At 37.1% G+C, this 15,718-nt stretch overlaps 1 protein-coding gene across 7 annotated transcripts in view; it reads right to left on the bottom strand.

The window, feature by feature from the left end:
* Positions 1-15,718, bottom strand: part of ARID1B (AT-rich interaction domain 1B) — a 214,412-nt gene that overhangs the window by 34,497 nt on the left and 164,197 nt on the right. For 5 of the 7 annotated variants that reach the window (XM_069070297.1, XM_069070291.1, XM_069070294.1 and 2 more), the window contains 3 exons: positions 7,901-8,046; positions 971-1,080; positions 88-246 (listed from right to left, as the gene is read on the bottom strand). In XM_069070297.1, coding sequence (XP_068926398.1) covers positions 88-246; positions 971-1,080; positions 7,901-8,046 — 415 coding nt within the window. The remainder of the gene's footprint in view (positions 1-87; positions 247-970; positions 1,081-7,900; positions 8,047-15,718) is intronic. The other 2 variants (XM_069070296.1, XM_069070293.1) reach the window with 1 other exon arrangement.

Here is a 15,718-nt window from a genome sequence, read left to right as displayed (position 1 = left end):
ACAAACAAACAAGCAAGCATTAAAATAGACTTAATTACCAAAAATCCCCAAAAAAACCAAAACAAAAGCCAGAGCCACTTCACTTACAGGGCTTGATGGAGTCTTTGGCCAGCCTGGGCTGCTAATGCTATCACTTTCATCTCCATGAAATGAGGAGATGCTAGCAGAGCTTGGGGACATTGGGGAAGGGACTGGCAGGTTGCCTGGGGTTGGGGGCTGAGAAATACCCTGAGAGCTGTAGCTATCCTGTGGTAGAGGAATAAAAAAAAAATATGACAAAGGCAGGGCAAACTTTATTTAAAATAACAAAAAAGTACATCCAGTAAAACAGACTGACCAATTTTTATATATAATATGTATATATAAAGAGAGACATATACAGACACAGACACATACACATATAAGGTATTAAAACAACATTCTTAATTAGTATAACTTGGTAAGTTTGCTGGATGCTTGGATAAGGTCCACTAAAGCCACCATGCTTACTTCAAGCTAACATGGAATGCTAAGCATGGGTTTCCCCTTATGAAAGAAAGAAAAAAAAAAAGCTGTTCACCTTATTTATCAAATAAGGTGGGAAAGCAAAATATTAAGTATGTTGTTGCTGCTGAGGCGGCCAAAACAGGAAGCTATAAACTAAAGGCAGAGAAAAATGGCTGCAAGTTCGAAACCAGGCAAGATCCCTTCTTTCCCCCACCCCCCAACTCCCAAGCGCTTTTTCCTCTAGTTGCTCCCTATTCCCTCCTCCCCCATGAGTTAAATGCCATAAGAACTAGTAACTTTCAGATCCACACCATGAAAAAAAAAGTAGAAAACAAATAGGTTGCACACAAATGGAAAAGACATGCAGGAGAGAAAGAAATAAAAAGGAAACAAAAAGGGAAAGGCCAGATCCAGAGAAGAAAGGACAACATGGCAGCCCCCTGCTCGGCCAAACCAACACCACGTGCACAAGAGGAAGGAATACCTTTGACTTGCTCTCAGCCTGAGGAGGGCCTTCTTCTTTACCATCTGTTTTGAGAGGCACAGGCAATTTGGACTCACCAGGTGACATCATATCTGCAAGACCCATAGATGCTAATCGAAAACGGGAGAAAAAGTTTAGAATTATACAGATGGTTTGCTAGTGTAGTCTGCTAATGTATGCTGGGAAGTGAAGTTCGGGGCACGCCATCTTCCCCTGAAGAAGTAAAAAATATGTAACATTGCAAAACATGTATCCTTGAAACGAAAATAGTACTATATTATAGCAGACAAGAATAAGGTATTGTCTTTGCATGCTAAAGACCAAATTATATCTACTTATCTCTCTACCTATCCATCCATCTATCCTTTTCTTTCACAGTCATAACAACAGAAAGAATACGCCACAGCTAGACACAAAACAAAATACTAAACAAAGATTTTCTTAAACCTTTTAAAGTAGTAAAATCCTGGAGAGACTATGGGTGTTACATACTTGGAGAATGGAAGATTTTAAAATGAACTACTATATAAAGACAACAACTTCAAAAGACTAAAAGACTAACAAACTGTGATCATTATGACGACTGACCACAATTCCAGGACTAATGATGAAATATCCACCCACCTCCTGACAGAAAAGTAAAGGTCTCAGAATGAAGTGAGAGATATTTTGGGGGACATAACCAATAGGGAAATTTGTGTTTGTCATGGGTTTTGTTTTTCATTTGTTCTCAATTTGGGGGAGGGAATTTGAAGTGGGAAGGAGTAAAAGTGGTTATTTGCTGTATATAAAAAAAAGAAAATATAATTAAGTAAATTAACTACTGTAACATCACATTCCATAATAATTCAACTTCTATATTGCTACATTGCATAATATCAGTTACAATTAAGGAGCAAACACAAGTGTTTTTTTCAAAGAAAAAAAAAAAGATTTTTTTTTTTTTTTTACCGTGGCTAATGGTAAAATTTGGTACCTTTGCTTACCACTCCCCAACTACTTCCCAAGAGACCAATGAAATAGGCTCATACTCAGACTAGTATAAGGCTCAACAAACAAAATACACATTACAGGGAACCTCTACCAATAACAGGGTCACAGAACTCAATAATATTCATCTAGACTTTACCACTCCATGGATGGAATTTAATCCTGTCAGAATTGCCTAGTACCGACAGAAGACACAAATACAAACTGATATTTCTAGGGTAAAAGGCGGGTTTATTTTGTTATATTCTTTATAAAGGAAAAAGTGGAACCAAACAATGAAGCCATATAGGTGTCTGGGGAATAACAGCTGAATCCCTAAGGACCTCACTGTGAAAACCAACTGTACAAAACTGGGTTGCTACTGGGACCATATAGGAGACCACCAAACCAAAGGTGTGAAAGAGGAAAGTAAGAAAGAGGAAGACAAGAGAATAACAAGAGGATGAAACTTAAAAAGAAATAAACCTGAGTGCGAATGCAGAGGACACTCCATACTCTATGCAAAAGGCAAGGTTGGTCCTAAGCAGGCAGCACACATACAGTAGGATGTGCCAAAAAAGAAAAGGAAAAGAAAAAACAAAAACAACAAACCTTAAACTGCTTCACAGATTGCCCACTACAAAATGATTATTGCACATATTCATGTATTACTATGTTTTAGAAAATAATTAGTTTTAATTACAGCAGTGAGAGAGTGAGCAGGACTCTGGTGAATAAGTTGGCAAGCTTTCTGGTGCTAATTTGCTAATATCTTTAGCATCACTGCAGGTTGAGACCATAGGTCTGCCAAAAAACCTACCCAGCCACGTGCCACAAGAGTTTACAACGGCATGTTCAATATTCAGCTCTGAACGGCCTATATTTTCCATGGCTATGTGGGCTTCTTTTTCAAAGCCCATTTGCAGCCCCGTCAGTGCTTAAAGTCATCACCACAACACACACAAATCATAATTGAGATATTTTTCTTTTTTTTTCCCCCCTTCCAAATTACTTTCAATACTTAGAGACTTTAAGAACTGGAACAAAAAGCTTTTTCAAGTGCTGCAGCTGCAGAGAAAAATCTATTGGGATCAGCTAAAAATGCTGTTATTTTTGTGAATGTGTGTGAAACCTCAAAAAAGCAGCTGAGTGATATTACACCAAGAAGCCTGGCTGTTCTGAGCAGTGGATCGCTTTTGTGCATTTTTGTCCTTCGGGAACTATCTCTGGGGGGTCTAGCAGGGTATGAATTAGTTAAGTCTGTACATTAAAGAAACACCCTTTTTTGTGGGAGGAAGAAAAAGGCAGAGTGACTATGCAGGAGGAGAGGCTTAAATGTGTCCAAGTGTACTGTAAAAGATGGCCTTGCTACTTATTCACTGAATGGAAATCATATAAAGGGCAGTAAATTTAATACCAGACTTTTACAGGGGGTAAGGTCGTGGAGGCACTTCCTTCAACAAGTCTAGTTTTTTCTCAGGTTATAACCTCATTCTTTCAACATCAACCAATTATAAAATTTGAAACATGTCACTATTTGCCATAAATTATGTCTATATATTAAATCACAATGACATAAAAACAATTTAAGTAAGCATAGACTGATTAATTAAAATATCTACTTTAGATCTGAGTTTCCCCAGGTTTTCTTTGCCTTTTACTATGCTTACAACAGTAAGTTAAAAGGTTATCAAAATATTCCAGCTGTCCCAATTTCTTATTTTGAGAGGAATGAACTAGAATGCAGTTTAATTTTGGATATTGAGTCATAAAATTAGTAAACCTGCCTTGAAATGCAAATTGTATTTTTGTGCAATGGATATAACATGATTTTTCCTAACTGTGGATTCCATAAGTGCTTTCTACTGAAATGCTTATTCGTGACTTCTTACCAGAATTCTCAATGAGTCACTGCAAACATCCTTAAGGTTCCTAGGGCAATGGTACTCCAGGGGAACTGTTTTACCCCTTTCCCAGAAGAGAAAGACCACCACCATTACAAAGGTGTGTTAAATCAAGGCACCATTCCCCCTTACACTATCGAAACAAGTAATCTAGTATGTAAAATGCATGCATTAAAAAGGACAGTAAAAATTCTGTGACTGCAGAAAAGTGCCATATGCATTCAGTGACTGGGTTTCAAGTACTAGCCTCTGGCTCTACCACTGAAATTTAAGAGCTAGAATGATTTCATAAAGAAAGTGTGGGTCAAGGTCCTAAAGTAGCTATTCCACACTGGATTTAATATATTCAAAAAGACCATAAAGAATATAAGACATGAGTAAAACTGAAGCTAAACATTCATTCCTTCCCAGCTCCCATGATTCCCCTTCAAGGCTACAACAGCATTCCCTAAAGATGGTGAAACAGGCCCGGAAATACAGAGACCATTCTTTTCTTTTCATGGACAATAATACAACATACCATACTCTGCAAAAATATTTTATTCCTTCTTTGTGAAAACACAGAAAGGGCCTGTCTTTGTGCCTATATACCTCTCATCTATTTTTATGTGGCAAATATAAAGTAACATCGTCTAAAGCTAATGTATTGCTTACAAAGAAACCAGGATAGCCCTGGAGAAAAATTTCTCTCTCACTGGATCAGCAGGCACTGGAAAAAGCCTCTCTTCTTTTCTACACTAACATACTCCATGTATCAGCACATTTACTTTCCCCTTGGGGTAAGAGGTTTCATCCCCATGTTTAATCAAGTGGTTTACCTTCGTACTGAAGTTCATTTTTCATCAAGCACCTTTTCTTTCTATTTTTTTTTTTGAGAGGGGGTGAGATAGCAAACTACTTGGAAAAATAACCTGGCGACCACCATAGTCCTTTACAAGAGAAACTTGGCAGCTTTAAGATGAAAATCATTATGCGCCTCTCAGAGATTCATGTCCTACTAACAGACTCTTATTTCAGAGTGTATGATAAGCACCAGAAAAGAAGGGTCTCTGGGTGTGCACAGCTAGTGGCCATGACTGCAGGAAGCCTATTGAGCCAGACACCATAGATACGATGATAGAATTCCAAATTTGAGTTCTAACAGAGGGTGACTTAAGTCATTCAACATTTTAAGTCATGTCTAGATCTGAAAAACGCTTTAGTAAGTGATGAGATTCAATGCATTGAAAGGTATGAGGGATGTGGTTCCACACCAGAAGACGGCTCAGCTACAATACTGTTTATTTCATAACTGTAAGTTACCATGATGAAAGTGCGCGCTACTTGTTTATTTGCTAATTGTAAGTCACCAAGATGAAAGCATGTTCTACTTGGTACATAAGGTGACTTTTGGAGTGCCAAGTGCTGAACCACAGATGGGAACTATATTTGTGGAATTTAGATAGAACTTAATTTAAGATGATAGCTTATATTCAGACAAGACTTCAATTAATGAACACTATAAAATTAGAAACAAATAAATAGAAACGAATCAATGTAAATGCTACACAAGGTTGTATTTAACAAGGTTTAAAGGACTAACAATTTTGTCTTGATTATTAACAATTGTGGTTTTTCTCCCCCAAATGGTAAAAATATCTCCTTTATAGGGGGGAAAATTCCCTACTGCTTACTATCCTTCTCCCTCTGGCATTATAAGTGAAGAAATAGTTGTCACATTTGTACTCACACCGACTCTATTTAAATAATTACTTGCTCACTGAAGCCTGTAACAATTTGTCACTACACAAGAGGCTTTTTTCCCCCCGTCCTGTACACTATCTAAAGCACATTTGTTTTTACTGAGCAAAGAGATGGCTGGAGTGTCAGTCCCCTAAGCCACTATCCAGGAAAATCCTACTTCTGGTCCCAGTTGTCATTTGGGTATGTCTTCCTTTCTTTAAATGTGCCCTTTGAAACGGAAACTGCTTTTCTGCTATCATAAACAGCCCATCTCCTTGTGCCTTTGGCAAAAAGACTAATAATGTACTGATTTCTGCCATTCTGGGATTGGAAGAATTAATCTCTGTCCCCCATTAACAGAATTTATGTACATTTCTTAATCAAAAGTAACATTTGCAGTGTATGTTCCAAGTTTCTTTTTGTCCTTTCTGTTCTCTCTCAGAAATTTCAACACAATCCACATCCAAGAATGTATACAGAGATACACAGGAAATGTTAAACACATAATACTTCTGGTACATCTTATAATTACTCTGCTTTCCATCAGGTAGCCTTTGAATTAATAAAGCTGGAACAAAACTGCACCAATGGGCAGGCAAAAAAAATTTGATAAATGTTTAAATTATTAAAAATCCAATATTTCAAGATGCACAATGCAATAAAAAGTGTATGACTATCCCATACAAAAGACTGGGAGGATAAATGGCCTTGCATTGAACAGATTTCCTCTGTATGAAATAACGAATGGCTGAATTATCTGAACAGGAGGAAAAAAAAACCACCCCTCTCTGTGAATCTTCCTTTAAACTGGTTATTCCTTAGGAATACATAAATCTTCTTAGGCAGGGCACTGTGCCATCTGTTTGTTGTGGGTTATTTTTGTGGCTCTGGGGGCCAAAGAAAAAAGGGGGAAAATGACTACTGTTAATAGCACATCAGAATTTATAGTGCAGTTTCAATGCTCAGAAGTAATTTTATTTCAGCAAGCCAGACAAAACATATAACGACAAAATCCAACTACGACATTACCTGGGACAGCACTAGTAGAGAGAAAAGTAAACCTTTTTCAACGGGCCACTACTCAATAGTTTTTCACTTTCCATCTCAAATGCAAAAATATGTTTCTGGGACAAACAAATGCCCTCCTGTTTAATGTTAATAAAGGCCTATTTATTAAAAAAAACAAAAACAACCTAAAACCTAACATTTTTGGTTTGACGAGTAGGTTTCATTCTTTCATTTCTACTAAGACAAAACATTTAAAGAAGAAATCACTCAGTAACACAATTAGACCTTTGAAAACAATACTTTAGGTGGGATATATCATGGTGGGAGCTCACTGTCCATTCTCTTTCCCTTTCTGTGTGGCTATCAGAAACAGCCTGGAAGGTAAAGGTGTGAAAGAAAGTGAATTCTAAGAAACTTCAACCTTTAAGTCCACCATGTTTTTCTTTGGCATATTACAAAGCACAGTGAAGTTAACAGCAGGTTGAGTTGCAATTTGTCACCTACAAGGAGAATTAATACCATCCAACAATGTGATCTTTCAAAGTACAAAATATCATTGACAGTTGAAATGCAGTGAACCTTCATATATCTAGAATAAAAATGCTTTTCATCCACAAGTAGTAAGCATGGGGTGGTTGAAGGGAGTGGTTTAGAACTTCAAATGTATTATGATTTGTAGAGGTTTTGCTAAACAGATTAGAAACTCTACATTTCACCTGACTGAAAGAATTTATCTTCTTATATTAATTACTTATATAATTATATATTAATTATAATTAATGTTAAAATTCAGAACTTAGAAATTCAAATGGGTTGAATTGAGAATAAATTTTTTTTCCTGTCCCTATTTGGTCCTTCAATAACTCTTCAGGAGCAGAATTTTTAAATGTATTTCTCCTAAATGACACATGACATAAGCACGGGTCTTATTATGGAGGAAGTCCACCATAAGTTTCTGTAGCAGTTTAAATTTTGTCAAAGGAGAAGAGAACTTAGAAAGTATATCCACTTAGTTTCTGATAAACTGTCCTAGCTAAAAGACATGAATAAAACCATAAACAAGTAATTTATGAAACATTAATTAAATTTTAGACCCACTAGTCTTAAAAAGGTTCTGTTTGCTTCCCAGATGTATGTTTTCATTGTTTAGATTTCTCAAATGTGGAGACGTAGGATTTTCTTCAAGTCATCAAAAGATCCAATTTCTTATGTCTTTTTTTATATATGTTTGGGAAACCTACAAAGTTGCTTAAAAAAAAAAAGGTTGGGAGTTTCCTAAAGGGGAGTACTACCTTCAATAACCATACATAGTGTTGCACATTATTACCTGTTGAACTATTCACCATGTTGGGGGTCATGCTGTAAGGAGGGGCTTGTGGGTTCATCAGGCTGGAACTGTTGTTCATGGGCTGGCTGTAAGGAGAGCTTGAGCCCATAAGTCCACTTTGATTCATGCCAGGAAAACTGCCTTGCCTATAAAAGAGAGCACAGACACAACAACATGCATGTTGATAACACATGTCTTGTCAAATACAACAGAGAAGTTTAACAATGTGGCTTTCCACGACAATCCACCTACTGCAGAAATGAGAGCAGAATTCTGACCTCTACGTTCTCACAGCAGCGATGAAGGAAGGGGTGGGTGGGGAGGAAACCTACTGGTAACTAGCAAGTTTTATTAAGTATTTCGAAATTTTAAATCAGATTTCTTCATACAAGTGATATAAATAGGTAAGTTTTAAGAAAAAGAATGGTTCTCAAAGTCAGAAGACCCTAGTTCAAATCCAGGTTCCAAAACACACTACCTATGTAACGCTGGGTAAATCACTTAATTTCTATATATCTCAGTTTCTTTATCTATAAAATAGACCATTTCTTGCACTAATATCTACCTCACAAAGTTTTTGAGGATAATCGTTATTGAATCTTTACATGTCAGTTATTAAGTGTCTCAGGATGTTCAGAATGAGAAAGAATGGACAAGAGAAAAATAAGGAAAGGGGAGATGCAAAATCAGAAGAAAATGTCAGAAGCAAAACAAACCAAGTTCTATTAAAAACTAAGACAAACCCATCTGATTCTGTATTACAACTACTGAGTAGCCTCTTGAAAACCCTGCCCCTCCTCAGAGAAGAAAAGGACTTATTTTGAGAAATTAATTTTTGACCTTCTCTACAATGTGCTTATTTGCCATGTTTACAGATTTTCAGATGTAATACACAAGGATATTTATTTCCAAGATAACTTTTTTCTTAAAGAAAAAAAAATGTAATTCTGATGATTTAACTTTAACACTTAGAAATTATATAGTAAAAGCATTTGATTTTCAGCATTTTTGAGCAGAATTATGAGTGGGAATGGTTTCTTCTACTTTTCTATAAATTTCTCCTAAATAGCAGTCCATTGGTATTATCTAAATTTTATCCCATCACCCAAATCTCATTCTGTCTCTGTTTCCCCCCTAAAAAAGTTATTTTGTCCTTTGCTCTGTTGAAGACAAGCTTCTCTTCCCTGTGTAAAAAGGCAAAGGGTATTCTTTGATATGAAGGAGACACTATTGTAGAGTGTCATTTCTCTGACTGCTTATAATGAGATGTGGGGGGGAAAAGGAATTTAAATTGCACAGTGGTACAACTCCCTTAGGAAAAATTACAAAGCCAAAAGAAAGATGATGGCCATGCGGCAACAACTTTAAAAGGTTCTAGCATAGTAGTCAAGCTTTTCTTATGTAAATAGTGGATCTTAAAAAAAAACAAACCCAAACTTCAAATTTTGGATAGTATCATTTTATCTCACGAATAGAGCTGATGTGACAGAATCTTCAGAAATTAAAGCACAAAAATGAAAGATGAAGATAGCAATTGGTGCCTCTTCCTCTGTAAAAGTAAACAATTAAAAAAATGCTATTGATAGCCATCAGGATAAACTAGGTTTTAAAAGCTAGTGTCTGCGCGCTGATGCCTCCATTTAATTTTAACCGAAGCATTTACATTTCTAGACTGTAATAAAAGTTAAAATGATGCAGACCATTTGTTGCCCAAAAAACAAAACCCATGACAATGAGTAAAATTCTGGAAAACTGAGGGTTCTGCTATGTGTTTTAAAATTCGTGATTTTTGCAAACCTTTCAAATTTATTTTCTTTTCCAAAGTATTGTTAAAAAAAAAAAATCAGTCTTTTACTAACTGCTGCTTAGTGATGACTAAAGAATGACGATGTTAGGGAGCTGAGAGGATGGTTAGGGAGGAGTCTGGGAAGAAATGAGTCAGTTCTACTTCTTTCCCTCAACTCCATTGATAAGCTTCTTTGATTAAAGATGGCCTGACTGTGACAAACTGTGCTGATTCAGTGGAATAATCCAAACTACAATCCATTAGGATCTGAGCTGAGATCACCGAACTCATTTTGATTAACCTCCAGGTCACTAAACACTTATAAATATGTTTCACAGCAGCTGCTAAACACTTCTATACGCTTAAGGTCAGAGCATCATTGTGTTGGTTTTGGAGTTAACTCAAAAATATTTGGTCTGCTTTTTGGATGTTTTTATTCAAAGAAGGTCGATATACTGTTTAAGCAGCTGTCCTAAAATAAAGCAAAATGGTATGCTTTAGGATTTACCTCCTGTTTTTCTTAAGGAAATGAATGGTGTACATGAAGTCCTCAATTTAGGAATGAATGGGGTGTGTTCCAAAAGTTCATTTGTAAATTAGTTGTCGGAACTTGGGACACATTTCCCCTACAAAGACAATGCCATAAATAAGGGTTATGTTCCCTGGCTAGCCTGTAAAATTCTTCTGAATCCATAAAGTAATTGAATTATGCTGTTAATAGTAGCCCCAAGCATTGAGCTTTCCAAGGAAAGGGCTGGATTCTGGATGAAGACTTATAACATCAGCAGCTCCCGAGGTGGGGGCAGGGTGAGGAAAAGTACTGCAGCAGAAGGGGAGACCTCTCTCACTTTACAACGAAGGGCATTTCGCCACTTGTGTGACCTTGGAGAAGTCATTTTAACTTCTCCAGGCCTCAGTTTCCTTATTTATAAAATGCCTGCTGATTATAGTGAGTGCTGGTAAGTACTGAACAATGAATACTAAAGAACAATAAACCAGGAGTCAAAAGACCTGTGTTTATATCCTGGTTCCTATAATAAAAAACAGAATTCCCTTGAAAGCAAGTCCCTTCATCTTTCTAAACCTTAGTTAAAAACTATCATCTCCTACGATTATTGTGAGGATCAAATTATACAACCTCATATAAAATTATATAATATAAACATGTAATATAAATTATTTATCTGGTTATAAGGCAATTATATATTTATTGATGTTATAGATATGCTCGCACACATAACATGTAATCATACATATAACATATCTACAAATATATAATTACATATAGCATATCTATAAATATTCATCTATCTAAAATAGAGTGTTTAAGGTAATCTGGATGGTAAACTATTAGAATGAAATTTCTGCCCCAAGTTTGTAAATAGGAAGGTTGATCTTCTAGCAAGTTTTCTAGGTCAATTTCCATGTCACTACAGTCTGCTGCTCCCGTTTCCAAAGGATGGGCTAGGTGGGGGACTTGCTTATCCCAGTGGAATGTGCGAAGTATTTTCCCTATGTTGAAGTGCTCTAACAACAGAAGCTGAAGTGTATCTACTAATAAGGTCCTTCAATCACCAGCACTACAGAGAAAAGAAGCTGCCCACAGGATCATTTAGTATGCTAAAGAAAACAGGCAAGATCTGGTGTTGCTATGTATGTTGTTGAGGTGGGCATTCCAAACATAACTGCTAAAAGGAATTCATCCCTTTTCCAGTTTTATTCCATATTTAATAAATCTCACCACATGACTGAACTTTGGCTTGGACTTCATTTGATCATCTCCCAAAGTTGAATAACATTCTCACAAGGCTCAACTCTTACTGCCTCTTTTCCGTTTCAAATACCTCAGCACATTACAAGCCAGACTCCTCTAGAAATCTTCTCATTCTTTTGCTTTGTTATTGAAGCATTTCATTAGGATTTACAACTTAATAAAAGGAGGGGAAGGTGGAAGAGGAGAGGGGAAAAAAAGAGTCTTAATTGCTGTTTGGACAAGAGAAGAAATTTATGCCACCATGTTACCCCGTTGCAGGGTCAGGCCTATTTCTTTTTTTTTTTTTTTGAGGGGGTGGTGGTGGTGGTGGGGGTGGTGAACTGCCGACACATTCTCCTACTAAATAATGACATTAAAAATCCTCTATACTTACTAAGTTTAATTTTCCCATTATATTCATTTAACATAATTTGATCATTTTGAGGAAAAAAAATACCAGTATAAAAGAATTATTTAGAACCATTAAACTAGATACAAGATTAATAAAAATTTTTTGGTAGTCTGTGGTATGTACCAGTTGTGGGCTACAGTTAGCATCCACTGAAGACTACAGTCATAAGTAAGCTTTGCTCCCTTTGGTGACCGTGAGGTGGGACATCCTCTAGAAATGGGAGACAATGCTGTATAATGGCAAGGAAAACTGGGTACTGATTCTTGTGTGTATGTGTGTGTATCCTTTTCAAGAGTATATCAGGGGCATGGTGGTAGATGGGTAATGGGGAGTGAAAATAAAATTATTTATTAAATCCTTGTCAATCTTTTTTTCAGGAATGAAGTTTGTCCTTTGATTTGGATGATTCTTAGGCACATAGTAGGAAACAATTCCTCCTGGGAAAAGTATATGTCTCTAACCCCCAATGATTCCTGTGGGCCAATCCCAGATGAAAATGGAGAAAAGGGCCAACTGACCACTATCAATAAAAATGCCTGCTGATAAATATAGCCTTTGAAGAGTTTGCCAAAAAAATTATTGGCAATGGTGAAGAAACAAGAAGGGGGCACAACAGAAGACAACAAACGACAACCATATAGCACAAAGTGCTGAGTTTTAGGAATTGGGAGCAAATTATTTTATGGAAGGAAACATGACCTCTGGGAATAACTGAGCACTTCAGGGCCTTACTGATCACTGCTGCAATGGGTGATTTATGTGACTCAAGATGAAAAGCTTCTTATTCATCCCAACTTCAGAAGGCTGCTAAGTTTACTTTATTACACATTAGCTAGTTTACAGATGTGATTCTCATCTGTGGGGTAGACCAAAATCTCCTAACTATAGTAACAACCAAAATCCTAAAAACGGATACAAGAAAGCCCAGTAGATCACAGTTAATTTTCTCATTAGGGATCAAAGAATCTAACTGAGGTATGATTGAGGGGTGGAAGGTAGGGAGGGGGAAGGAAAGACAACAGAAGAAGAACAAAACAAACATCCCCCCACCCCAAATTAAAAACCCAACCAACAACCAAAAAAGTACCTCTCTCAAAACAAAACACGCTCTTTCAAAAGCAGCATATGCTGTAGCTTGACCCTTTGGGTTATGAACATTAGGTTTTCATTTCCAGTGGGTCTTTAGGCCTATATGGCTTTTGTAATAAATTACTGCTGCCCTGATTCTCCAGAACCTTAACCTACAATGGCTGCAGCGGTAAATGCAAGGAAGTATCTCAGGGGGGTAATTGGGGTAAACATTTTAAAAGAATTTTTGTTGTTGTTATGCTGACACATTGCTAAGGTAGCTACTGATTGCACACTGTGAAAATGACTGTGTTAGGCTGCACTCACAAATCACAGTGTACTGGCCAAATTGCCCTCTGCTTATCTGTGCCAGGTCTACAGAATGACAATATTTTCTCTCTCTTTTAAATGTCAAAAGCATGATTTGGGGGTTTGTTATTTAAACACACTGACCTGCACAATAGCCAGAAGTACTTTATTTAAATCTGTCTTGAGTTGAGACTAGATGTAAGTGTTTATAATCTGTCACGCTATGACACCAAATGGGTTATTATAATGAGAGTAATTCAGGAGTATGTTTCTGTAAATGCATTTTCCTGACTTCTCTCCTCCTTCTTAGTCCAAACACACACACGTAATTTTTTTTATGGGTTTTCCCTTCACCCACACAGGAGCTACCTAAAACAGCACACATTCGTCTGCCAACAAAAGGCATAGCACTGATGAGGAAAAGGAATGAACAGCAATTTTTAAATGACCGTTTCCTATGGTTCAATGTGAAGGCAGCAAGGAAAGAGTGATTTTCCACTGACACTGACATTTATCAGATGAAGATATTAGGCTAAAAATCCATAGAATGTATTATAAGCATGTCTAGAAAAAATCTGTATTTAAAGTAAAATAAACTAGATAAAACTAAATAAACTAAACCAGAATACAAATACATTTTTCCCCCTCTTTCTAAATGAGGATGCAAGTCTTAAAGCTGAAAGACTTAGCAATTCCTCCCTCCAACAAGGTAGAAGAGGGGACTCTGCCAATATATTTTGGTACTCAATGAATTCAAGGAGTTGGTGGTTCAGTGGATAGAGTACTGGGTTTTAAAGTCAGAAAGACTCATCTTCCTGAGTTCAAATTCTTCCTCAGACACTTACTAGCTGTGTGACCTTGGGCAAGTCATGTAACCCTGTTTGCATCAGTTTCCTCATTTGTCAAATGAGCTGGAGAGGGAAATGGCTAACCACTCTAGTATCTCTGCTGAGAAAACCTCCAATGAAGTGACAGTCAGACATGACCAGAGAACAACTGCCAAGGGTTGTGAAGAGCAAGTAAGACAAAAATTGTAAACTACCTAGTACAGTGCCCGCACACAGGAAACGCTTAATAAATGCTTGTTGATGTTTGGTGATGATAGTTTAAAGTGAGAGGTGATAAAGGCCTGAAACAGGGTGGCAACCGTGAACTGGGAGATGAAGAAAGTAGAATTGCCAAGGCTTGGCTGGACCGTGAGTGAGGAGGGGAACTGGGCAGGGAGAAGCAAAATCAATAGTCAGCAACAACAAACCTTTGGAAACAGGTGGGAAAAGAGGATGTTTTTATAACAGAGATTCTGCTGGGTTTTTGCATGTTCTCCAAAAATACGGCACGTGAGAACATATCACTCAATCAATAAACAAGCATTTATTCAGGGACTAGTATGTGCTAGGGGGGATAAAAAGAGAAAGAATGAAACAATCCCTACTCTCAGGTAGTTTACATTTTACTGGAGAGTGGGGAGTACAGTATACAGGTACATGCAGGATAAGTTTAAAGAGAACATATACAAAAAAATACAACAAAGTGAGGGAGGGGGGCAATCAAGAAAAGTTTAGTTTTTTTAAAGAGAAAGTTGTGCTTTGGAGTCTATGAAGCAGGGGTTAGCAGACAGTACACATCAGGCATGGGGACCAGAGTGCAAAGGCCAAGAGAAGGGAGAGGGACAGTCAAGGGTGAGAAATGGGAGAACACACTGGGGTAGATGGCAGAATGGGAGGGGGGCAGGGGAGTAAAAAAGTACAATGAAGCTGGAAAGATAGACAAATAGTCTTTGCTTTTGAGAGACATTAGAAAGTTTAAGAAAAGAGTGGGTATTAATTAGGAGGCAAACATAATGAGTTCTGTTTTGGAAATACCAAGTTTGAGAATTCTCTGGGATATCCAGCTTGAAATACTAATAGGCAACTGGTAATTCAGGAGTGAAGAGATTGGGGCTGGATAGATATATTTATGAAACAGGAACACAGAAATAATTAAATCCATGGGAAGAGGGGCAGAGAAGAAAAGAAGGAAAGAGAGGGGGGAGGATATACATACACATATGGAGAAAGAGACAGAGAGAGAGAGAGAGAGACAGACAGACAGACATGATCGGGGAGGGGTAGGAAAGAGGCTGAAAATTATGGATGCAAATTATATTCATTGACAAGTAAGTTTTGTTGGGAAAATATGCCAAACTGCTGATTCACATATATTTTTCTTCATAGATCACAGTATATCTGTCTGTCTGTCTATCTATCTAGCTATAAAAATAAAATCACAATTCACTTAAACTCAAATGAGAGTGCCTATCAACAAAATTAAACAGGCTAACACTGAAAGTAAGGGCAATTGATCATCATCATTTAAATCTAAGAGTAATAAGGATATCAAGAATTTAGGATTATCAACAGTCCTGGCGTCTGCCATGTTTGTTCCAAGATTCTGGAGTTACACACACACACACACACACACACACACACACACACACACACACACACACAC

This window comes from Petaurus breviceps, unplaced genomic scaffold (assembly GCF_028583685.1).
Source record: "Petaurus breviceps papuanus isolate PSGF00001 unplaced genomic scaffold, PetGlider_PUasm1.0 90808, whole genome shotgun sequence".
In the NCBI taxonomy this organism is placed as follows: domain Eukaryota; kingdom Metazoa; phylum Chordata; class Mammalia; order Diprotodontia; family Petauridae; genus Petaurus; species Petaurus breviceps.
The sequence above is the reverse complement of the archived record's forward strand: the minus strand, read 5'-3'. Positions and strand labels throughout refer to the sequence as shown.